Genomic DNA, 26,007 nt, shown 5'->3' with positions numbered 1-26,007 from the left:
GAAAAAAGGAAAATCTGAGTGGGAGTGGCTGGGGGGGTGGGTGGGTGGAGAAATCACCTGTTCTGAGAGGAGCATGCTCACTGAAGAGGGAGGGAGAGGAGGAGGTGGAGGAGAAAGGGAGGGAGGGGACTGAATCAGCCTGGCATAGCTCAGATCTGTTTCTTCTCTAGCTTGGGAAGCTGGAGCTGCAGCAGCCAGGAGGGATCTCTAGCAAACGTTGTTTGATACCGGCCAACATGGAGGAAGCAATAACGGTAGTTACCTGCGAACAGGACTAATCCCCTGGCTTCCGCTCCAGCCATCCAGCTGTGTACTAGAAGAAGGGAGGGAAGCCTGATCCTTCACCCGTGGAGTCACATCTGTACGTCTACTCGCCCGACAGGAGTAGGGGGTTATTTTCCCCTTCTGGCTGCCTGCATCTAGGCTAAGAGGCAAAGGAGGGTGGGGAGCTGGCCTCTGAGGAGCCTCCCTGAGCCATGGGCAACGAAGCGAGCTTGGAAGGGGAAGGTCTCCCTGAAGGGCTGACAGCTGCTGCGGCGGCGGCGGCAGCCGGAGGAGGGGACGGCGGGGCGGGGAGCACCTTACACACCATGATCCCGGCCGGCATGGAGGCGGACCTGAGCCAGCTGAGCGAGGAGGAGAGGAGACAGATCGCTGCTGTCATGTCAAGGGCGCAGGGGCTGCCCAAAGGAAACGTCCCCCCCGCCGCAGCGGAACCACCTTCTATGCAAAGGCATGCACAGCATTATATGTATACATATATATGTTTATGCATACGTGTTACAGCTCCATAGGCACATATGTGTGAGCACGTATGTATGAGTAGAGTGCTGCATAGATGTAACCTCCCTTTATTTTATTCTCACTAATGGGGTGGGGATACAGTGATCATATGCCATCTGGATGGGTGAGGGAAAAAAAGGATTTGTAGTAGAGTTTTGCTGAAATAGGCAAGCATTACCTTATTATGGGTTTTAGCATGGTTTTAAGTTGTAATTCTCATCTTTCAGATTGTTCTTATCTGATGACATCCAGAGACGTTTCTAATATATTAATCTAGAAGTATTCCATTAAAAAACACGGGATGTGTTGTGAGCTAAATAGAGTAGTATTTTTGCCTGTATCTTATCTTTGGAAGTATCAGAAATGTCTTCCTATTATACATAACAGTAATTATATCTTTAATAATACCTTCCGTTCTCCTGGTAGTTGTTTCTCTTCTTTCACTCTTGAAGGAAATCAAGGGGTATAGTTTGGATATAACTATTTTATTAGAATATAAAGCATTCTGTAGCATATACCAATCAGTAGTAGGTTGGTATTTTTCTGATATGGCTGTCAATATAATTTTAAATTTTATGGATTTACCCCTTGTGTATGACAAAGTATCTATTTCATGGAAATACATGTTGGAACTTTTATTAACTTGAAAATCTTTTATTTGTATTTTGTAACATACAATATATATTTATCAAAAAGATTACAAACTCCTTAGTTACCTTCCCTGGCAAATGTAAGAGTTAGATGATTGATAGTAATCTGCTAATGTTCTCCCCACTTTCTTCCTTCTTACCTCTAACAAATTATTTTTTCTTTAATTAGTAATAGTAAGAAGTGTGCATAGTCATGTACAGAATGCTTGGCCAACCCTCATTTTTGTAAAAAAGGCTCACCACCTCTTGGAAGAGAAAGGGGACCATTTCTCTATCCATGGTCCTGAAACGAGTCTTCTGGTATCACAATCTAAGGGAAAAAAACATTGGTGGTTATTTTCTTATAGGGAAGGTGGCTAAATTTGGAGGAAAAGAAAAAACATGAAATCAGGTCATATGATATCATTAATTTTTTGAAATAAATAGCATTTTAATTTACTTGGGATTATATGGGTTTATTGAAAGGATAATTGAAAAAGGCGATTATTACAAATGTTGAAAAATGTTCTGTGACAATTCTATTGTTTTTAGTATTGAACATTTTCTTTCAGAATCTCTTGAGATTTCTTTTGATATAAAAAAAAATTTAAGGTACCAAGAAAAACACTATTCCCATTAAACTTGTGACTCCTCTAACTTTGTAAAATATGTGATTTCAGCAATATTTCAGAAAATTTAGAAACTGCTTTTGAAAATTTCTATTCTGATTTTTTGTGTCACATATTTATTGAAGACATGAATTATTATAAATTATGAATTAGGATTCAATATTATTTCTTAGATTAGTGTTAAATGACACAGCTTCTTAGGATCATAGAACTGGAAAAGAGCTCCTTAGTAATTCATATCTACTCCCATGATTTTACAGATGAGGAAGCTGAGGCCCATCTTTTAAAATTAATTGGTAATAATAATGTTTTCATTGTCTCATACCAAGTTATTTCAACAGGTCTAGGACACTGGTTAAATAACTAGAAAAGACCAGCTGTGGTTTTTTTTTTTTTTTTTTGCTGTCATTTTTTGCTTCTAACTTTTGTTCATTGAAGACCTTAAAGAACATCAGGTTAGACTATGAATATATATGTGGAAGGCATCACTTTTTTGCTTCAGCCAAAGTCACATAATTATTGCTTATATGACAATTCCTACGAACAGTATGTTTTTCAGTCCCCAGTTATTTCAGATAGAATCTTCAGGAAATAAATATACATGATTTCTGACATTTTCATTACATTTCTATTTTTCAGAGATATAGACCTCTGAAAAGTGCTTCAATTTTTTTCTATAATCAGAGGACACTATTCCTCTCAATAATGATAAAAAAGGAAACAAGTGTCTGTGTGCACAAACACACATATTCACACCTCTAGGTTCCAGAATGACTGTCCCAAATTGTCCATAATAAATTAGAAAAATTATCTAACCTTCCAGTTCCTCAGCATCTTCATCTATTAAATGGCTTTGATAACATCAACCTCAAAGGATTGTTTTTGTGAAGGTAAATTAAATAACATTCATAAAAGCATATTGAGTATGTTAAGTCATTATATTATTATTATTAAATGATATTAGTTATATTGTAATATATTATAATAAGATATGATTATGTTTCATTTTGGGACTTAATACTTTAAATTTTTTATTTGCTTCAGTTTTTTAGTGTCATAATGCTTTGTTTGTACTAGCCATACATTTTATTTTATGTGAAAAGTACATATTCATTGACTTATGAAAAGGGCACATGATGTAGTGGAATAAGAGATGGAGTAGGATTGACGAGTCTTAGCTCTTAGTGCTGACTGTTATTAACTAGCTATTGAGAACTTTGGGTAAATAATTTCTTCATTCTGGACTTCAGTTTCTTCAGTTTGGTGATCTCTAAGCTCACCTTCAGTTCTGCAATTTTACATACCTCAACACAGTCCTAAGCAAAGCTGGGAATCTGTAAATGGTGTTGGATATGTCTGTTGGTTCTTTGTATACCTCCCTTGCATAAGACAGCTACCATTATGACTGCTGTTTAATTTGCGATTGAAAAGATATGTAAATCCATTAAATTATTATTGGATGTTTTCCCCCTGTAACTGTCAGGGGAAAATAATTTAAATCTCATGATAAAAGAACATTGAAATCAAAAGAAGGGCTAGGCATGGGGAGTTAGGTAGTATGATAGAATATTAGAGGTATCAAAGGAAGTGCTCCTGGTTATTTTGATCCCTTCTATACTCGAGAGAATCCAATTTTGCTACTTTTCCTACTTAGTATTTTCTTAGGTACAGATGGGTCAGTTCCAAAGTTCTTTGCTGAGAGATACTCCTAATTGGTAGGATATTGTGTTAGAAACCTGAGGGTTTTCTCTGGTACTATTATCCTTTGATATCCCCTTGAACATTTTTTTTAGCCTGTCCTAGGTATTTGTTACATCTAACTTGCTTTCTCTTAGAGTGAGATAATATCCAGGTCTTAAGAGGCATATAGGATTTACTTATTTTTATTTTATCAGTTTAAAATGGAACTATAAGATTGAAGTTTTGATCAGAGAAGTTGGGCAAATGTTGTAACACAGTATATCATTCATAATTCAATACATTTTCTTTTTACCTCTTATTTAACTACATAGATGCTACATTAAGAGATTTTTTTAACCACCAAACTATGATTAACTGAGATACATCCTTAAGAATTTTTTTCTGGCCATATAATTATATCTCCATTTCTTTTCCTCCTTATTTTATGTTCCAGTAATATCACCTTTGATAGCTATTAGGTATTGATCTCTCTGGATCTTTTGCTGTCCATAATTACAACATTTAATAGTAAAGACTGCCAGCAGGGAGGTCAGGATAGTGATGCACATAGTTGTTGTTGTTTTTAACAATGCAGAGTCTAAAATTTCATACCATTAATGTTTCTTTTTAGTCAATGCAGCTATAATTGCTAATATTGATAGTAAAAGTAACTTTCAGTAATCATGCTACTTACTGTTATAAACAGGCCATAATTTCAACATGGCTATTTATACAATTTCTAGGTAACTCACATATGAGTTCGATGTTATAAAATACTCTAACCACAGGAAAAGAAAGGTTCATATGTTGGAACTTCATTATAGAACTATTTGCTTCCAGAATGTGATTCTGTATAATAATGGTTTGTCATGGATTCTGTCCAAGGAATTTTATTTACTGAATTATTACAATAATTTGTATTAAGTTGGTATCAACTATAATGCAATCCCATGGTATAGGTCCTGAGAACAGCATGAAAGCTCCAAAATATTCTTAATGAATACCTTTTATCTATGTTTTTTTCCAGAGCAGAGCAGTCAGAAATGTTATCTACATTAACACAGAGAAATTGCTTTTTGAAAATACCTTAGAGTTGAGAATTTCAATTCAGTAATTGTATAATAATTTGCTCTAGGAAATTACATTCCTTGCCAAATATTTCAAAAAGGTCAATCCTACCCATAACTTGTACTCTGAGCTGAATATGATTTGTATAATTATATCAACTAATAATATTTTTATATAGTGGCCATGGTAGAATTTGAACATTTAAATTTCGAAATACTAAAGCAGTTTAGTGATCTACCCTAGTAGTCTTAATTGTTTTCAAAATTATCTATAAAATTCTTTCAACCTTTTCTTGTTTAATTAAAATAAATGAGAACATTATCTCTGAAATACTAGGAGAGCAGACATTTAAGTCCTAGGGAAAGGTAGAGAGATGCAATTGCTAACAAGGAGATATTAATAAAGTTGAAGGTGATTTAATCTGTGTTGAAGTAAAAGTTTTACCAATCATAAACTAAATGATTAAGCTAAATTAAAAACCCCCAATTTTTTCAAAATCTGTATGAATGATTTCCTCTTAATAATGTGATGAGATATCCTCCCTCCATTCCAACCTCATAATATGAGTTGCATTGTATAATATGAGCCCCATTTGGGCTTGCACACTGATTTCTTTAAATCTATATAGAATGATTAATAATAAAAATAATACCTCACAATTTCATAGTATGTTACAGCTTACAATAATAGCTTTTATTACCATTTGAGAAATAAGAAACAGAGACTCAAAAAATATTAAGTGACTTTCTCACAGTTCTTTATTTCTAAGAAATTTTGAAGCCAAATTTGAATGAGGGACTTTAAACTTGGAAATTTAGTGCTCTTTCTATTGTATAAACAGAAACATGCAAAGAATTAATGTTCAAAGATGAAAATGCTTCTTAGAAATTTAAATCTGGAAACCTTCAAATTTTCATAATTTAAAAATAGGATAAAAATTAGCTTCTCTTTTTAACACTTTAAATAAGGATTACTGAGACCTACTATTTTTTATAACTGCTTCTCTCAATGTGGTTATCAGTACCAATAATTTCCTAACAGTCTTATATTTAAAAAAAAAAACTTTATGTGAATTAGCTGGCATTTATTTTATTTCTTTCTTTGATTTTTTAAAAAATAATTAATTGAATGTGCAAAATTTAATTTTGATCTTCCACCATTCCATGTTAATGAAAAATAAAATAAATTAAAACCCTTTTAGCAGATATTTAGTCATGCAAAACAAATTTTCCTTCATTTTAGAAGTAAGTTGGTAAGTTGCTTTTCAATGTGTATTAGATTTTCCAATTGTAGTCGACCTTTTATATGATGAAGTAGGTAATTTCTTGACCAGATGAATCTGAGATGAGTACTAAAATATTAAATTCAATGATCACAGATTTGCCTCTCAATTAGTAAATCTTATATTCAACTTTTACATCCACAGAACTTGAGGGATTATCACAAGTTTTAGCTATCAATATTCTATATTTGTGTGATATAATACTGAGCTGAGAGTAAAGAGATGTGGGTCCCAGCTAAAAATCTGACTACATTTGGACAAATCACTTTTCTCTGGATTTCATTGTCTTCTTTGAGATGGTTAAATCCAGTGATGTCTGAGGTCCCTTCTAGTTCTAATATTCTTTGATTCTAAACTGCTTTGGTTCATTCTTCATTAGGCTTTATTAATCAAAGAGAACAGGTATTCACTGACATTAAAAGGAAGTGCATATTTACAATCTGATTTATTCCATGAGAATGAATGTTTTTCAGCATGGCATGTTCTATTAGCATCTTCATCAGTAGAGTATGCTTTATTAAAAAAAATTAATGTCATGGATTCCTGTAAAAACTAAATATAAAAAGATCAGCCATTTGAAGTACATAATTATAAATGTTTGAAAATGCATCATATCATCAAAATAGTCAAGTAAAATCCATCTTTTGTGTCTTCCTGTGCCCTGTAAAGAAATGTTAAAAATAGCAGGAGAAGATGAAGTAGAAGATAATTAACTAGGAAATTGCTTATCATCCTTTAGTACCAGAAAACAAGTATAAGCGTTTAAGAAAATGGTCATTATGGAAGTTCCTGCTTCTAAGCAACTCATAGAGCCTCTTCTAGGGATAGATTACTTAAACTAATTCTTCAGTATTAGCAAGAATCCAGGAGGCATCTCTAAAGTTGTTTAATGTTTATGACTTATATAGGAACAACTTTTTAGAAATCCTCAATTTGTGCCATTGTCATGGGTAAAATCAGCATTTCTAAGAAAGCTTAATTGTTAAAGAGTTTGTATAGGAACTCTAACTGTTATCTGGAGATAATTTCAGCACAAAAATGGTGGGGGTCCCTACCCCACCCCTTGGATTTCTAAGCATTAAATTTTGATAAATCTATCTTGTGGGAATACTGTGTAAGAGCAACAGAGAAGCATGCGTATATTTATGTACATATGTGCACATGTGCAAATACAGTAGTACACATATGTAGCACCCATTTTACTTTTACTGAAGATGTTAGACATTCATTTATTAATACCTTACAATACCATGTATTGGGATTTCTATCCCTCCTTTTCTCTGCAGCTAATTGAGAAATGGCCATAGGCCTTGTAGACACTTAACTACCTCTTCTCTGCATTTCTTAGGAATCCTAGGATTTTAAAGCTGGAAGGGACCTTAGAGATCATCTAGTCCAATGACCTCATTTTGTAGATGAGGAAACCTCAAAGTAAGGGCATGACTTAATAGTACTTGATAACTTAGTCACTGATAAGCAGTAAATGAGAAGTACAGTGTCAGCTACAAAGCAAATTTTAAATACAATCTGAATTTATCTAGCTATTTAAATTTACTTATTAGGTTATTTCTGTGTTATAAATATAGTCAACCCAATTTTAGGAGTCTACTCCATCAATATACTTAATGTTAGAATTTCTTATGTTGCTTAGAATCCTATAACAATATAAGTTTCTGTGGAATAGGAAATATTTATGTTTATGTTTACAAATACAAATTTGTAATGTTTACAATTACATTCTTTGTGTTTGTATGCCCAGTGACTAGCACAGTGCCTGGCACATAGTAGGTGAGCAATCAATGTATGTTCATTATTTGATTGGTAAATTCCATTATTTTCATTTCCTTTTCTTCTTTACTGTTCCAGGAAACCAGAGTTTGATACCAGTCATCATCCAAAGCAACCAGGGAAACCTCCAGATCCTGGGCGTCCTGGACAACCCACTCTCAGTAAAAGTAGAACAACAGATACTTTGAGAACTGAACAGAAATCCCCTGGAAGAAGCCCTTCTACTACTAGCTTGAGAGAATCGAAATCTAGAACAGATTTTAAAGAAGAGCAAAAGTCAAGCATCATGCCTAGCTTTCTCACAGAATCCAACCCATTAAGTGCTGTCTCATCTGTTGTAAATAAGTTTAACCCTTTTGATTTGATATCAGACTCTGATGTATCCCAGGAAGAAACCACTAGGAAACAAAAAGTTGCTCAGAAGGAACAGGGGAAGACTGAAGGAATCACAAAGCCCACATCTCAACAGCAGTCCCCTAAACCAATTGCAAAGCCACAAGGGCCTCCCAAAGTTACATCTCAGCAAGCTGGTACTACCAAATCAATACCTCCTCAACAACCTGGAAAAGCTAAACCTCAGCCTCTTGGGACAGGAAAGCCAACTCAAGCTTTAGGACCTACAGAAGAAGAAGCTTCACGATCAGAACAGTCAAAACCACCACTTCAACAACGAGGTCCAACCAAATCTCAGCCAGACCCTTCAAAATCAGATCCTTCTAAATCAGTATCACAAGGCCCATCGAAAATACTTTCCCAGCAACCAGGGGCAACAAAACCACCTGTCCAACAGCCAGACCCCATAAAACCACCTGTTCAACAGTCAGGTCCCACAAAATCACCCACTCAGCAGCCTGGGCCAGCAAAACCTCCCACTCAGCAGCCTGGGCCAGCAAAACCTCCCACTCAGCAGCCTGGGCCAGCAAAACCTCCCACTCAGCAGCCTGGGCCAGCAAAACCTCCCACTCAGCAGCCTGGGCCAGCAAAACCTCCCACTCAGCAGCCTGGGCCAGCAAAACTGCCCACTCAGCAGCCTGGGCCCACAAAACTGCCCACTCAGCAAACTGGTACTTCAAAGACCCCCACCCAGCAGCCAGGGACCATGAAACCATCTACCCAGCAACCTGGACCTTCAAAGACCCCCATCCAACAGCCAGGGACCATGAAACCTCCTGCCCAACAGTTAGGGCCCACAAAACCCCCCTCTCAGCAGCCAGGACCAACAAAACCCCTTGGTCAGCCAACTACAAAACCATCAAGCCAACAAGCAGAGCTTGGAAAACCTTTGCAACCACAATCAACTTCATCCCCATCTACAGCACTGACATCAGCACAGGGTCCCCCTAAAACTTTTTGTCCTCTTTGCACTACCACAGAACTTCTGCTACACACTCCGGAAAAGGCCAATTATAATACTTGTACTCAGTGTCAAACAACTGTCTGTAGCCTGTGTGGGTTCAGTCCCCCACATATAACAGAGGTCAGTATATTTTTTGTAGTCTCTCTTTCTAAACTTAGTGAATATAGATAATGCTGCCTTTATTGTGAAATGGTATTCTTCCAAACAATCTCATGGTTTTGTCATATCACTCTTTATTAAACAGGGTCTAAAGATGAAATGGACACTAGATAATATCTAGTTAAACCTCTTTACTTTACATGTGACAAAAATGAGGCCCTTAGAAGTTACTTACCTCAGGCCATATATATATATATATGTAGTATGTAGCAGGTTGGGATTCAAATTGAGATACTGTCTAAAAATCATTCCTCTCTCTTCTATTCCACTCTGCTGAGCATATCTTTTTTTTTTTAACCTGACATTTGTCATGAAACAATGCATAGTTCTTAAACACATTAATGTTAACTATGTTCTCAGCATTATTGGTATGAATCCTGACATTTTTTCCTGAGGTGCTCTCTGATTTTCAGACAGTTTGACAGTTGGTTTTGTATTACCAATCACCAAGCATTTATTGGATGTTGTACCTACTGTGTATCTAGCACCATGCTGAGTGTTATGTCTCTCTCTCTGTCTAAAAGTAAAGTAACATTTTAGGAGGTAGCAAATCCTTAACTAGAGAAGAACATATTACATAGCAAAGTCATGGTGCAAACCATGATGATGTAATAAATTGTGAAAGTTGCAGTAGTGATGGTACCCTCATTAGAGAAAAGGGGGTTATTACTGACTTGGAGCTGAAATTGTAAGGATTGGAGGTCCAGATGGTGGACAAGACCTGGTTTATTTTCTACAGTGAATGGAATATCCCTGAAGGAAGACAATGAAATTGCCTAGTCAGGCTGGAGAACAGCTGGTAAGTGGGCAGACAGTGCATTTTGGCTTGGAAAGCAAGTGAGGGACAGACAGTGGAATGGATAAGCTTGAACTCTTGTACATTTTAATTTAAAGCCTTATGCAGTTTAAATATGCCCCAGAGAAAAGGCTTGTGCACTATGGTCATAATGAATAAAAATCAGTATTACTAACCATTATTGTTATTAATGACAAATCTTACTTCCATTAGTGATAATAATTATTATAGTTAATAATGATAATGTATATTCAGAAGGTATTCCCTTAATATATTACAGTCTCACCAGCATATTATAATGTAGCTGACTACTGTCCATGGTGTTGTATCTTAATAGTAATTGTTAATAATAAAATGGCATTTGCATAGTGCTTTAATGTTCATGAAGCACAGTATTTTCCCCAAAACATATAGTAAGATAAATGGTACATTTTAGACCCATTTTACAGGTATGAAAATGGAGGTTCAGAAAAATTCAGTGTGTTGCCCATGTTCACAATTAGATTCTGTTAGCTACAGATCTACTATCACCTGACCCCGCTATTGGTTTGTTTGTTTGTTTTCTATTTTGCAGCTACTTTAGCCAATAACAATTATTCAATCAATACACTTTGGAATTTGGGACCTACCATGTATAGGTCCCAAGATAAAGATAAATGAAACATTCCTGAACTTAAGGAATTTATAATTATAGAATCATATAATTTAGGAAAGGAAATTAGTGCTTATAGATCATTTAGTAGAGGGGCTTCAGTTTGTTGATAAGGAAACTGAGACAGAGAGAGATGAATTGGCTAAGATTACATAGGTGGCAAATGGCAGTCTCAAGATGTTAACCTAGTACTATAACTGAAAATATAAGATTGTGAATAATTAGATCTTATGTCATGCGTCTTATTGATCATAAGAACTTCCAGTAGACTCAGTCCCCTCTTAAAAGTTATCAGAAAATCATTACCTTTGGTCCAGCGGCTTTCCTTGCATTTTCTTTAAATTTTGCTGACATTTTACTCTTGGTATACCTTGACTAGTCTCCCATGGTCCAAAAATCAGATCTGTCACACTCAATTCATAATTACTTTTCCCTCTTGGAACCTTGTTGCCTGCTTCCAAAACCTATTTTCCCACTCACTTCTTATGCCTGATATTACATGTTCTAGATCTCCAAATATGTGTTTTGTAAGATTTATTAAAAGATAAGCTTTGGTTATAAAGTTACCACAATAAGGTTATAGTTAATAAAAAAAATTAAATGAAAACTACCCAGCATAGACTAGATTTCACTTAATTTGTCAAGTGATTCTCTTAAGTTTGCTGGCTTAGCCTAATAATTCTTTAGATCTGGAAACTATTGCCCATCATACTGTTGCTTATCTGATGTACCTGCCATTTGTGGTATCAGAGAACCTCTTTTTGAATGGCATGATCCTTAGGCCATTTGGGTGCTTATTCATCTGTCCTAGAATAAATCCTAGGCAATTATGTTGCTTCCTAATTTCTGGTAGGGTTTATGTTATTTCACTGGCACTCCTATTGCTAAGTGGCTGTTGCCTTCAGTGAGTGATAACACTGACCATGTAGAAACCTCCCCTCCTTAAATCAAAATGAGAAAGGGAAAAAAGAAGAATCATAAAACATATGCTTTCACTTGGCCACATCACTCAGAAAAAAAAAGAATATTTCAACCTGATATTAAGTTTGTGCACAGAATTCATGGCATGCCTTTTCCTCTCAAAAAAAATATAAATATACTCACATACATATATGTATATATGTGTGTGTATATGTATGTGTATATATGTATATGTGTGTATGTATATACACAATGTATATACATACATACATACATACATATATATGTGTGTGTGTGTGTGTGTATATATATATATATATATATATATATATATATATATATATATAAAACATGAAATAGGAACCTGATTAAAGATTTTTGAGCTCAGGAATAACAATTCTAGTTATGACTTAGGAAGATTAATCAGGCTGTAATATATCAGATGGATTAGAGAAAAGAGAATCCAGAATTTTGATGGCTAGTTAGAAGGACATTGTATTAGCCTACTAGAAGCTGTTAAGTCCTACACAGAATATTTGGAGGTAGGGAATCTGGGTTTAAATTCTAGGGATACCTGTGTGACTGTTTTCAATTTTCATTTGTGAAAGAAGGCACAGAACTCCAATCTATTCCTAAATCATATGATCTTAAGATAATAGTGATGGGAATGTAAAAGATAGGATTAATGTTAGATATTGTGTTAGTAGATTCAATAGGATTTGATGACTGATAAGATATGGGGGACAAGGGAGAAGCTAAGAATGGCTTTCAATTGTGGGTAGAGAAGTGACAAGTTTCTTAGAACAAATGACTATTTCTTACTTCAAATGATTTTGTGTTCTCATTGATGTGGGTACTTTCCCCAATGCTACACACCTACAATCCATTCACATCTTATTTTGGGAACCCTTTACCAATATTTTTCTATAAATCTTCCACTGGGGGTCAGCCCAATATGCTGGAGGCCTTCTTCTTGGTTCCTTAATATTATTACATGTATATCAGTGGAGCAAATGAGTAGTTCATCAGTCATCCTCTTCTATCACCACAAGATTGCCCCACCTTATGTTATGGTCATTCATTCCATTTCTGAGGCTTCCTACATGCAATTCACCATTGGACAAAATGCTCACCACATTTCTCTACAGTGACTTCTTGATGACCCTGATTTTTTATTCTTTAAAGATTGTAGTAGGCTAAAAGTCATGGCTTCATAGCTTCACCAAAAGAATATTGGTTTTGAAAAGATGTTTTTGTTTTAGAAAGAAGCATATATTTTTTAAAGTGCTGCAAAATTTTCCAAATACAATTCAGCTTGTTCTCTTTCTCCTCTTCAATTCTCAGCCTGTATAATTGTCCTTTTTTGCAGTGATGGCCTGAAATATAAGCATTAATATTCAAGCTCACTGGATCATGCATATTAATCATGAATATCATGGTATAAATAATAGGTGCATTTTTCATTCACTTGTTTTTCCTGGTAGCTTAGCCTCAACTTTTTTTAGTGGTTAGGAATCTCATTCATAAGTCTTTCCAATATCCTAGAACTTGCTGCAGTTAGCACAGTGTTATTTCTAAACAATATCTGGAGAACTTAATCATGTATAGGGAATATATCTTCCCTTTGGACTCTGCTATGTCTTTTCCACCTTTGGGAAGACCATCTCTCCCTGTTTTACATTTTACTTCATCTTAATAATTGGGCCAAGGAAAACTGTCTTTGCAATGTCTTTCAAGAAATCCTGTATAATCTCAAAACATGCATAGGAACCACATTTGAGAAGAGCCTTAAAATTTTTTTCCTCTATGAAATTAGATGTGTTTTTTATACTTAATAAACTGTATGCTAGGGGAGATTTAATCTCTGAACTCTTCAGTCAGTCATGTGACTGTAAATCTGCAGTTTACTGTAGAAGATCATTTGAAAAAACTCATTTTCTCATCAAGTATGTGCTTTATATATATGTAGGTTGTATTCATAAAGATTTTTGTAGAAATGGATAAATAAGTATATTGGTGAGTTGTTACTGATGTCCTCTGAATCAACTTTTTGTTCATTTGATTGTATTAGTATTTGAATTTTTCTAATAATGTATGTTCTTTGCCTCTTTCAGATATATTGAGAGGCATTGTTATATGCATTTATTAAGTATTTATTATTTACCAGGTACTATTCTAGGCATACAGAGACAAAAAAAAATGTTTGTCCTCAAGAACCTTACATTCTATCAGGGGGAGCAATATTTCCGCAGGAGAGTAAGTTTAATTTAGACACAAAATTGATGAAAGGTATTTTGGAGGTGGGGGGGGGTCAAGGGGAAGGCAGTGGCAATTCGGATAGATTTTGTTTAAAAAGTGCCACCTTGGGGCAGCTGGGTGGCGCAGTGGATACTGGCCCTGGATTCAGGAGTACCTGAGTTCAAATCCAGCCGCAGACAGTTGACACTTACTAGCTGTGTGACCCTGGGCAAGTCACTTAACCCCAACTGCCTCACCAAAAAAAAAAAAACAAGAACAACAACAAAAAAAAGGGCCACCTTGAGCTTTAAATGACATTCAAGATTCTGGGAAGCAGAGGTGAAAGGGCTATGCGCTGTAGAGCAACTTATCCAAAGAGATGAAGGAAGATGAAATGTCACATGTGGTGAATAATAAGTAAACCACTTTGGTGAGAACATTATGGACATGAAGGAGGTTAAGTTGAAACCAGCCTGGAAAGGTAAGATAAAGATGAATTGGGAAGCACTTTAAAGGTAAAAATTTAGACGATTTATTTATTTATTTATTTATTTATTTATTTATTTATTGGTGAGACAATTGGGGTTAAGTGACTTGCCTAGGGTCACACAGGTAGTGAGTGTTAAGTATCTGAGTCCTGATTTGAACTCAGTTCCTCCTGGCTCCAGGGTGGGTGCTTTATCCACTGCACCATCTAGCTGCCCTGAAGAGGAATTTTTTTTTTAATTAATAAAGTATTTTTTTTCCCATTACATGTAAAGATAGTTCTCAACTTTTGTTTATACAAGCTTTCCAATTTCAGATTTTTCTCCCTCCCTCCCCTCCCTCCCCCCCTCCCCTAGACAGCAGGTAATCTGATATAGGATATAGGATATATATATATATATATACATACATATATATATATATACACACACACACACACATAATAACATTAATCATATTTCTGCATTAGTCATGTTATAAGAGAAAAATCAGAGCAATGATGAAAAACCTCAAAATAGAAAAAACAACAGCACCAAAAACAAAAGAAATAGTATGGTTCATTCAGCATCTATACTCCACAGTTCTTTTTTTTTTTTCCCTGGATTTGGAGATCCTTGAAGAGGAATTTTTGAGAAAAAAACTTAGTACAGAGAACACCTAAGGTTTTCTGAGCAGGAAAGTGGCATGGTTAAGACTTGCCTTTTGAATATCAAGTTGGCAGTTATGTGAACTAGAAAGGGCAGAGGCTGGAAACAGGGAAACCAATTAGAAGGCTATTGTAATTTTTCTAGGTGAAAAGCAATTCGGATCTGATCTAGAGTAGTATCTATGTAAGTAGAAAGAAGGGGATGAAGTGAGATATTGTGGAGGCAGAATTTATTACAGTCAGCAACTGACTGAGGAGTGAGGTAGAGTGACAATTAGGCATGGCTTTAAGGTTTTCAGCCTGCAAGATTGCGATAGTGATGCTTTAAACATAAATATGGAATTGAGAAAGAAGGGAAGGGTCTTCAGAAAAAGGATGAATCCAGTTCTGTACTTATTCTGTGTGAGGTGTCTATGGGAGATCCCGTTGGATATGTCCCATTAACAGTTAGTCTTGTGGAACCTGAATTCAGAAGAGATTAGAAATGGATATGTAGATCTGGGAGTCATTTTCATCAAGATCATTGTTGAATCAATAGGGGGTGATAATCACCAATAGAGATAATACAGAGAAAAATAAAAGGACCAGGACAGAGTCCTGGGTTACAGCCACACATAGAACATGACACATGGGAGCTGATGCAGCAATGAGCACTTAAAATGAATAGCTGAATAAGGCTGAGTATGTCTGCAAAGGAAACTAGGAGATAGCAAAGAAGCTCCAGATAGGAGACTATCTAAAAGGCATGGTCAGCAGTGTCAATGTTATTAAGGAATCTAGTAGGATACGAACTGAGGAAAAAAAAAAAACAACACAAAACTATTGTATTTACTTTGTGGGCAGTCTTAGATAGAAGTTTCTATTGAGTGATGGATGAGGTCAGAAGCCACTTTAGAAAGTGTTAAAAAGTAAAAGCCTTGTGAGAAAGTTTAAAGTGAAAGTGGGGAAGCAGTCATTTCAGAGGTAGCAAGGTGTAGTCATTAGAAAACTGCTGTCAGGGTAGGAAAACCTGGGTTCAAGTCCAGCCTCTGGCAATGTCATGCTTGGAAAGACATCTAACCTCTTGGTGGCCTCCAGTTCATTCTCAAAGCCTCTAAGTTACAGAGGCTGACATTTAACAAACCTGACCTGCATTACTGGAGAGACCTAACAAACTGGTAATTACCTATGCCAGTGAAAAAAACAGGGCTGTAGACCCCTCCCCCTTAAACCACATAGTATATTTTATCTGTTCAAATATTTTGAGAATCAATCCCTCAACATATTAAAAAATTTAAATTCCAGCACAGTCTTCTTCTGTCTGCACTTGATCTGGTTCAGCAGTTCTTATTTCCTTTAGCATAATTTCCATTTTATAACACGGAACACGTTAGTGTCTGAATCTGGTGGTTTTATTCTCAATTGTGATACAAATATTGATAGCTGTCTTCCATTGTTTTGGTGTTTTACTTTTAGTTTTATCTTTAAGTGCTCTTGAAATGATTAAATCTTACATTTTGCAATCGTTATTACTCTACCCTCTGTTGTTCCACTGTCCCCTCCACAAAACTTTGAAAATGAATTATTCCATACTAGGTTTTCCTTAGACTAACATTTCTTTCTACTTAGCAATGAAATCAAATAAATATTAATATTTCGTAGACTTCACAGCAAATACCTATGGTATGTGATGATATCTGTCCTATTCATTGACCATTTTTCAGCAACAATAGCTTACTTATTTGTTTATTTATTTATTTATTTATGGGGGGGGGCAATGAGGGTTAAGTGACTTGCCCAGGGTCACACAGCTAGTGTCAAGTGTCTGAAGCTGAATTTGAATTTAGGTCCTCTTGAATCTAGGGCCAATGCTTTATCCACTGTGCCACCTAGCTGCCCCCAATAGCTTATTCAAGTAGGTTAAATTGGTTATGTTTTAATCATAACCAATATCTTGTCATCTTTCTCCTTCTAGTGAGTTCTGATCCAGTAAGTCAATAGTCTACTTGTACGCAAAAAGGGGATTTGGACACTGACAATAATGTTTTTCCGATTACTATGTAGTCAAGTTCATCTGTTAAAGGTATTATTTGGCACTTTCTATGTTTACGAATTTTGCACTCTTTTCTCAAAGAAAGTATTGTTCATATAAGGGTGTGAGCCTTCTAAGTAGATTATAAGTCTTTGTTCTTTTTTGTTTCTTGACAATGATCCACATAACTTCTAGTTAACAAAGTATTCTAACCTTAAGCCTAATGAGGCAGATTTCTGACTGTGTGTGTTGGGGGGGGGGGGCGGGGGGGGGATTGTAAAGGATGTTCCCAGTGGAAAAATAGATCATCAACTCTGAATTCCTTGTGATAACTGCCTGATTCTAAAACTATAGATTGTTTTGCAATTTTGTTGTTTTTAGTTAAGGGGATCAGGAATGCCAAAAAAATATGGTTTTATGCCGCAACTCCTCTCTCCTACTTTTTAATATGATTATCATTTGTTGGTCCTCATAGTTTTAAAACTCTTTTTATAAGGGGATATTTATTATAAGAAGACCTCATTGAATATTATACAACCCAGGCTAATGTAACTAAATTGGAAAAAAAAAAAAAACAACCACCTTTCCTAAGTGCTAACTAGCATATGTAAGGAATTATGCTAAGAACTGTAGGGTACATTACATACCAAGAAGAATAAGAAATATCTCATGTATTCAAGGAGCTTTACAATCCAGTTGGTAAGATGAAACAAGTACATTAAAAATTATGATTTGAAATAGTACTTCATTAGTACATTGGAGAAGTACACACCATGTATCATAGAGATCTGGAGATGGAGAGCTTATTTCTGTCTGAATTACTTAAGCGGTAGCTTTGTGGTAGAAAGTAATGAAATGGGCTTTGAGAGTAAGATATCAATAGAAGGGAGAGTGATATGGCATAGCAGATATCACAATAGATGATTTTGTTCTAATAGAATATAATCTTTTTAGGGTTAGGGCTGTTTTTTCATTTTCATCTTTTTATCCCTAGCACTGATTATTACTGTTCAGTCATTTCAGTTGCAATCCCATTCGTGGTTTTCTTGACAAGGATACTGCAGTGGTTGGCCATTTCCTTCTCCAGTTCATTTCACAGGTGATGAAACTGAGGCAAATAAGGTAAAGTGACTTGTCCAAGGGCCCACAGCTAGTAAGTGTCTGAGGCCCAGATTTGACATCAGCTAGCTATTCCACTTATACATGATAGATCCTTGCAAAAAATTTTGTGGAATTGAGTTGATGGCAAGTAGTCCAGTTTAGTAGGAGCACAGAGTAATATATAGAGCTTGAGAGATTATTTTATAGATGATGAAAATGAGACCCCCAAAAGTGAAGAAACTTGACCAAGGTCACAGTTAGTAATTGTCATAGCCTGACCTGAAGCCATGTCTGTCTATTGATTTCTAATTTAATATTATGTTTGCTCTTTCCATTTACTAGTTTGGAGCCAGATAGTGGGATTTTTAATGAAGTTTGAACTTTATTTTTTAGACAATGGGGATAAATTTTTAGGGTTAGAGTAGGGCAGTGTTATGATCAGACATTTTTACTAGGAAGATATATATGACAACTGAGTGTAGGATTGATCAGTATTGGGGGAGATTGGTAGTACAAGGAACTATTAGAAGGTTTTGATGAAGGCATGAATTAAAGCAGTGGCAGTGGGATAAAGGTGATAGAAATCATGGAAAGAGTCTTAACTGAATATATGGGTGGGATGAGGGAGATAGTGGAGTTAAAGGTGACTCAAGTTTTAAACCTGAATTAATTGAAGGATAATGGTGCATCAAAAGAAAAGTAAAGTCTATTATTATTCTTGGTTTTATTTCTTTATATAGTTAATTTTCAATCCATTAAAATCTAATTTCCAATTCCACTACTCTATTAAAATTTTTGTAAAGTTTATCAAAAAGTTGTTGCTAATCTCAGTGGCCTTTTTCAGTTAATATTATCCTTGACCTTTGTAGTTTCTGACATTGGCAAACTACTCCCATATCTTTGCTAAGAAAACCTCAAATTGGGTCATGGAGTGTTGGCCAAAACTGAAAAAGTGCCTGAAAGCCCTTGTGGTAAGTACTAAGGATACAAAGACAATAATAAAAAAACCTCTATCCTCAAGGAACTTACATTATGATGATGGAGACAACACACACACACATCGAAGTAGATATAAAATAAATGCCACATTATTTGGGGAAGGGGTATACTAGTAGTCGGGAGTAGAATCAGGAAATACTTCATGCAGAATGTGGCATTTATTTTTCCCATAAAATAATGCCACAATGTAATGTTTAGAACTATATCTAGAGATTTTCTAGGAGAAAATGGTTTCAGGGTTCCAGCTCAAGATTAAGGGAACACATCTCCCTCAGCCTGGTCAACAAAAGTAGAGACTCTGGCAGGGGCTTTGGTGGTGGGGGTTTGGAAGAGGGCAGTATATAAGCTTCAGAAGTGAGGCAGGGGTGTCTCATATTTGTCATATATCATATGGAAGTGGCAGTGTAGAAAATACCGTAGTCATAGGTAGCAGTAAATTCTTAGTTTTCTCTTATGGGCACTATTAACTTCTTATTTATTAAAACATTTTTTTAAATAATTCTTAACCATCTCAAGAGGATATAGAAATCCATAGATTTGGATTGATATCTTCTATTATAAAAAAATGAAAATACCTCTATATGAACATATTGTATAAATAAATGTAGGAAGCACATTCTGTGATTATTTTATATTGGGGCTATCCCCATGTGGAGCAGGTATAGTGACTCCAGATTAAAAATCTTCTATCATGCCTTTTCACTAGTCTTTCATAAATTTGTAACCACTTGCATGTGTTTCCAAATAAGCTGAGAAAATATAACCATATTTCCTTTCCTTAAGCTTACTGACTCATGAGAAATGTTACCCTAGACACTATCATTTTGTTTTCACATAGTCACTATATTCCAAAATAGTCATTAAATGCACTTGGAGTCATTAAAATAGAACATCTCCCAAGCCCTGAGATAAATATTTAGTTCCTTAATTCTAAGCTACCTATTTCAGAAAAAAAAAAAAGAAAATTCACTTATTTAAGGCAATGAACTTAGAGCTGGCTACCTTTCTGCACTAGAAAATCCCTGTCTTCTCTTATCCCCTACATGCCCGTCCATAGATGTATGAATTTAAAGAGTGGCTTTAAATTAAATCAACCTGTATTTATTGAGACTAGAACAAATGAAATACCGAATGAGTTCTTACTATCTTCTTGTATCAACCAGAAAATGTGTTCATAGTGGTTTGCATTTTTGTCACTTTTTTCACATTTGTTTCAGAAGGGAAAATCCTATAATCAAAGTCATGCTCTTAAAGCATGAATAAAAAGAAAGGTGCTAATCACTTTCTCTAGTTTTCAACTTTATTTTTGATAATTTATATTGCCTGGCTTATGGCCTGAGGTAGGATAGATCTAGCGAAATTAATGCAAAGACGTGTCATAACCCAAGCATTTTCCCAATATTGTGTTTTACTCATACTTGAATGATTTTTTTTGTCTTTACATCACTATGATCTCTAGAAAAGGGGGAAAATGTTTCCTTCCTCTTCATAATGAACTTTCCCTGGTAACAAGGAAAAAAGAATTAAGCAAAACTACATAATTCAGTGACCACATCTAATGAGTTATGTACCATTGGGTCCTTGTAGTTATCCTCTACCTCTTGGACACAAGGAAATAAATATGTTTCTATTCTCAAGCACCATCAGTGAATTCTTTTTCTTTTATTCAGAGTCTAGCTTCCCTTTAGTGATATTTTTATTTACCATGTTGCAGTTGTGTGTGTGTTTGTGTGTAAACACACACATATGTGTGTAAATATATATATATATATACTTATTTGTTTATGTATATGTATGTTTTTCTGTTTATTTCAGCAAGTTATACAACTCTTCCTTTATTTTTCTTAATTTCTTTTGTCACTTTTTATTACATAATAACATTCCATCATATTCATATTCCACAACTTTTTCAGTGATACTCTCATAGGCACCACTTCTTTACAATTCTTTGTTTTCAAAACATATGCTGCTATCAACATTTTAGTATGTGTTGGAACTTTGTTTCTCTTTTTGAATTCCTTGTGAAGATTGTATGTTCATTAGTGATGTTTATGGGTCAAAAAGTATAGAAATTGTAGTCACTTCTCTTATATAATTCCAAATTGGTATTCAGAATGGTTGAACCAGTTCACAAGTCCACTAAGCCTGTCTTCTCATAGTCCCACTGATTTTGACAGTTGCTGTTTTTGCTTATCTTTGTCTAATTGCAGGGTGTTAAGGGGAATCTTAGAGTTGTTGATTTTAATATCTGAAATTTAATATTAGTGATTCAAATTACTGATGATATATTTTGTGAATTTGAAAATGGTTTGAGAAATGTTTTCATATAAAAGCATAAACTAAATATTGGAAGCATAAATGTATTGAAGAATATTGGAAAGTTTGCCATTCTCCCAGGATCATAAGATTACAATGTAAAGCAGACAGAATCATAGGATCATATATTTAGAGTCAGAAAGGACCTTGAGTATCATCTGGTCTTCTTTCTCCTTTATTTTACAGAGAAATAAACTGAGGCCCAGAGAAGCTAATTAACTTGCCCAAGTTCACACAAGTGATAGAACTAGTATCTAACTCATGTCCCATGACTCCAAGTTCCATTCTCTTTTTACTAACTCTGGAGATCATACATCTCAGTTTCCTCTTTTTTTGCTCATGAGGAAACAGGCCCAGAGAAGTAAGATTCTTAAGATATGATATTTCAGAGAGTGATCAAGGATTATTGTGCCTAGGCTCTGAGTATGCAGTCAAGGCATTCTGCTTTGTGCTGTGTCAAGGATTTTGCAAATTTCAAATAATAAGAAGAGTTTAGACTTAATTTCTCAGGGGCTACTCATTAGACTGGCCAATTTGTTATGTGTTATGTATCTCTCATTGAAATGCTTGTATTTTGTTGTCTCTGTCTCTGTCTCTCTCTCTCCTTCCCTCCCTCTCTCCATATATATGTATATATATGCATATATACATATATATGTACATATATATTAGGAAACCAAGTACAAAGTTAGGTCAAGGTCCTTTTGCTTTAAACTTCTGGATCCTGTTAACAAAGTGAACATATTGTATGCATTTTAATATTCTTTTTTTTTTTTTTTTAGTGAGGCACTTGGGGTTAAGTGACTTGCCCAGGGTCACACAGCTAGTTAAGTATTAAGTGTCTGAGGCTGGATTTGAACTCAGGTACTCCTGACTCCAGGGCTGGTGTTCTATCCACTGTGCCATCTAGCTGCCCATATTGTATGCATTTTGATGATGATCTATATGGACACTTGATTATCATTTATAAATTTGGTATCCTGATGACCATAATAAAAATAAGTCTGCCTATTTTCTATAGTATACTGTTAAAGTCACTGGGATTAGGGGATGCTAAATCATGGGTGAGAGGAAATAATACTTTGGCTCCAACTTAGTTTCTGCTGAACCTACTACTGAATAGTGGGTGGGATGGGCATGGAGAGTTGGAGTTAAAGTCTTTATAGGTAGTACGTCTGAAGTGGTGATGAAGAGACTGTGAGTGAATTTCCAGGAGTCAATATTTATTGCCTGAGAATAGGGAAAAATTTATATAGGTATGAAGAATCAGATATGGACCTTAGGCCCACACTTACATATAATTAAGGTAGAAAATATTTTGGAGATCCTTTAGTCTACCTCTCCCCTCTATCTTATAAGACCTAGGCATTTTTAAGTGATTCACTCAACATCATACAGGTAGTAAGTGGTAGATCCAGGATCAGAAATGGATTTCACCAATGGCATTGATAGGTTCCAAGGAATAAAGACCATTTCACTGAGTTCAGGGCACACCTTGTTCAAGGGCTGTTTGGAGTTATCTGTTTTTTAAGCCTGCTTACCCATCTAGGGCTGATAAGCTCTAGCTGGTTGCAATACAACCTAACTTTCTACCTTGATCTCACACTGCAACATTTCCCCTATCAATGGTCCCCAAACCCAGGCTCACCCCAACCTAAAGAAATCTAAGATTTTGATGTGCTGGATGATCAGGCTAATCATCCATGTTTTTAAATGACTCTTTTTCCATACCTAGAACTCTCTAGCCTTTTCTGTCCCCCAGTGACCAAATTAAATTCTTCTGCCTCCATACGTCCTTCTTTGAAAACAAATGAAAATGATCTTTTCCACCTATGAAACTTCACTCATTGTCAATTCCTTTTTGTCTACTTATTTTTTGTTCAGCATAGTTATTTACATCAATTTTGTCTCATCTTTCCCCTACTATATTATAATCTTTAAGAGTAGATATTACTTCTTTATCCATGAATTATCATTTAACATATAAAACCTTTCGGATACAAAGTGTTTAATGCATATTGCTTGAGGGAATCATAATTATTCATAACATTTTAACTTTTCATCTTGGACAAGACCCATTTTACAGTACTTTCACACTAGTTGTATCCTGAATAAATAATTTCTTATTCCTGTGCCCCAATGTCTAAGAAATATGTTTCACCTTCAGCCTTTTTCATACTTAAATGTCTCACATTTCTTTTCATATAGCTGACTTTTAAAAACTATTTAAGCCTACATATTAATATTATTATAATATTAATTATATTATTAAGAACAAAAGTTCTACTATGGAAGCAAATATCTATACTTGATAAATTCATTATGGGATGAGGAACCAACATATTTATGAGTTAATTCCATCTCTCATTTTATATCTTATGAAAACACATATTCAAACTGTATCTATCCCCTTTTTCTAAATCAACATTTAAGACAAAAATGAAATTTCATTTATTATCTTTTTAGACTTCTTAAGATAAAATGAGAATAGAATTTTATTTATTTCCTATTACATTACCAATGATAGGATGGAAAATTGAACACATCAGATAGTTGTTTTCAAACTTTTTGTTTTGTATTTTTGGGCCCCCAGGAAGTTAATCCTGTTAGTTTCTCCTCCCACCCACTCCTATTTTCTGAGTGTAAGACTTAGGGCAAATTTACACAGTTCACTAAATATTGGATGGAGTGCTAGTCTCTTAATTTCAAAGTTGGAACCCTATTTCTATCACTTAATTATCACATGTGCCCGTGCAAGTACCTTAAGCTCCCTGAGCCTTAGTTTCCTTATCTGAAAAATGGTAATGTTAATGTCTTAACAAAGGTATTGAAAAAATCAAATTATGTAATGCATATAAGGTATTTTGCAAATTTTAAAATACTATGTTTCTGTGAGTTGTTTAAAATTAAATTCAGTGAGGAAAAGCAAGTTTACAATTTATTTTTAAAAATCATTTCAGTGGTTTCTAGAGTTGAGACAAAGAACTATAAAGACCTTTTTAGATATTGTACTTATCACTGTTCATTGGGCCAGTGGTTTCTACTATGCTGAACTGGCACCACCAGAAGAGAGATTTCGAGTGATATTTTCTATGATCCAAAGATTTTAGAGAAATTAGATAGCATGTTCTGAATGGTTAGTGACAATATTGATACACTAGTGGGACAGATTGCTAATTCAAGTTTAAGTTCTCTTGTGATAAGGGAAGGGAAGGAAATAAGCATGTTGATAGCATCTACTATATGTTAGGTAGTTTCTACAAATATTATCTCATTTGATCCTCACAATGCCCCATTTTTTAGTTGAAGAAATTGAAACAAGTAGAGGATGATGACGTTCCAAAGGTCACAGAACTAGCAAGTGTCTGAGATTGGATTTAGACTCAGGTTTTCCTTACTCCAGGCCCAGTGCTCCATCCACTGTGCTAAAAAGTGCCTCTAGACAACATAGATTAAAGCTTGTAGAATTTCAGATATTTTTATTGGGAGGAATGGTTGCTTCAATCTCTGTATTTTTTCCTTCTTCCCCCTTTGTATTTAATTGTTCAATGTTATTTAATTGTTTTGATTTGTCCAGACCAATAATGTCATTGGTACATGAAATTCTCAGAGGGACAACTCTATCTACCAATGAATATCGACAAATCTCTGGAAATTTAGTCTTAAGAGACTTTCTTAGAGACCTCAGAGGTTCAATGACCTGCTCTGCTTCACAGGCAAATTAATGTCAGAGGCAGAACTTGAAAAAAGGTCTTCCTTACTCAAAGCCTTGATCTCTCTATCAACTGAAACAATTTCCATTTCTTTGTGGTTTTATGTATTTACATGTGCATGTTATGCTTTAATTTGTATGCATGTGTGTTTGGCACATAAAATTTGGTTCACCAGTGCAGTTCGGAAATAGTTATTTAACTTAACAACATAGAGAGTTGCCAAGGGCCCTAAAAGGTTATTACCCAGAGTAATATAACCTAGATGTGACAGAGGCAAGACCTTTGTAACCTAGATCTTCCTGACTACAAGGCTGCTAAACCACATTGCATTTTTTTCTCTCAAAATTTAAAGAATGTGGGGCAGCTTGGTGGTGCAGTGGACAGAGCACTGGCCCTAGAATCAGGAGTACCTGATTTCAAATATGGCCTCAGATGCTTGACAGTTACTAGCTGTGTGACCCTGGGCAAGTCACTTAACCCCAATTGCCTCACCAAAAAAAATTTAAAGAATGTAATTGTAAATACTATTAGGAAAATTATAAGGATCAAGTAATCTACATTTTTTATTTTGACTATGAACTGCCAAAAATAACTGGCATTTATATAATTCTTTAAGGTTCACAAAGAAAGCACTTTGCATTTTCTTATCTCATTTGATTCTCACAACACTATTATTATCTCCAATTTGGAGATGAGGAAATTGAGGCAGAGGGTTGTTAAATTACATGCCTGTGGTCATATAGGTATTAAGTG

At 35.1% G+C, this 26,007-nt stretch overlaps 1 protein-coding gene across 1 annotated transcript in view; it reads left to right on the top strand.

The window, feature by feature from the left end:
* The first annotated feature begins 130 nt into the window (after positions 1–130).
* The window catches only part of PCLO (piccolo presynaptic cytomatrix protein), a 591,416-nt gene continuing 565,539 nt past the window's right edge, over positions 131–26,007 (top strand). The window contains 2 exon segments of the mRNA XM_043967589.1: positions 131–733; positions 7,938–9,336. Of these exon segments, the coding sequence (XP_043823524.1) occupies positions 477–733; positions 7,938–9,336 (1,656 nt within the window). The 5' untranslated portion in view covers positions 131–476.

Source organism: Dromiciops gliroides, chromosome 5, assembly GCF_019393635.1.
Source record: "Dromiciops gliroides isolate mDroGli1 chromosome 5, mDroGli1.pri, whole genome shotgun sequence".
NCBI lineage: Eukaryota > Metazoa > Chordata > Mammalia > Microbiotheria > Microbiotheriidae > Dromiciops > Dromiciops gliroides.
This window is presented reverse-complemented; position numbering and strand designations above follow the sequence as displayed.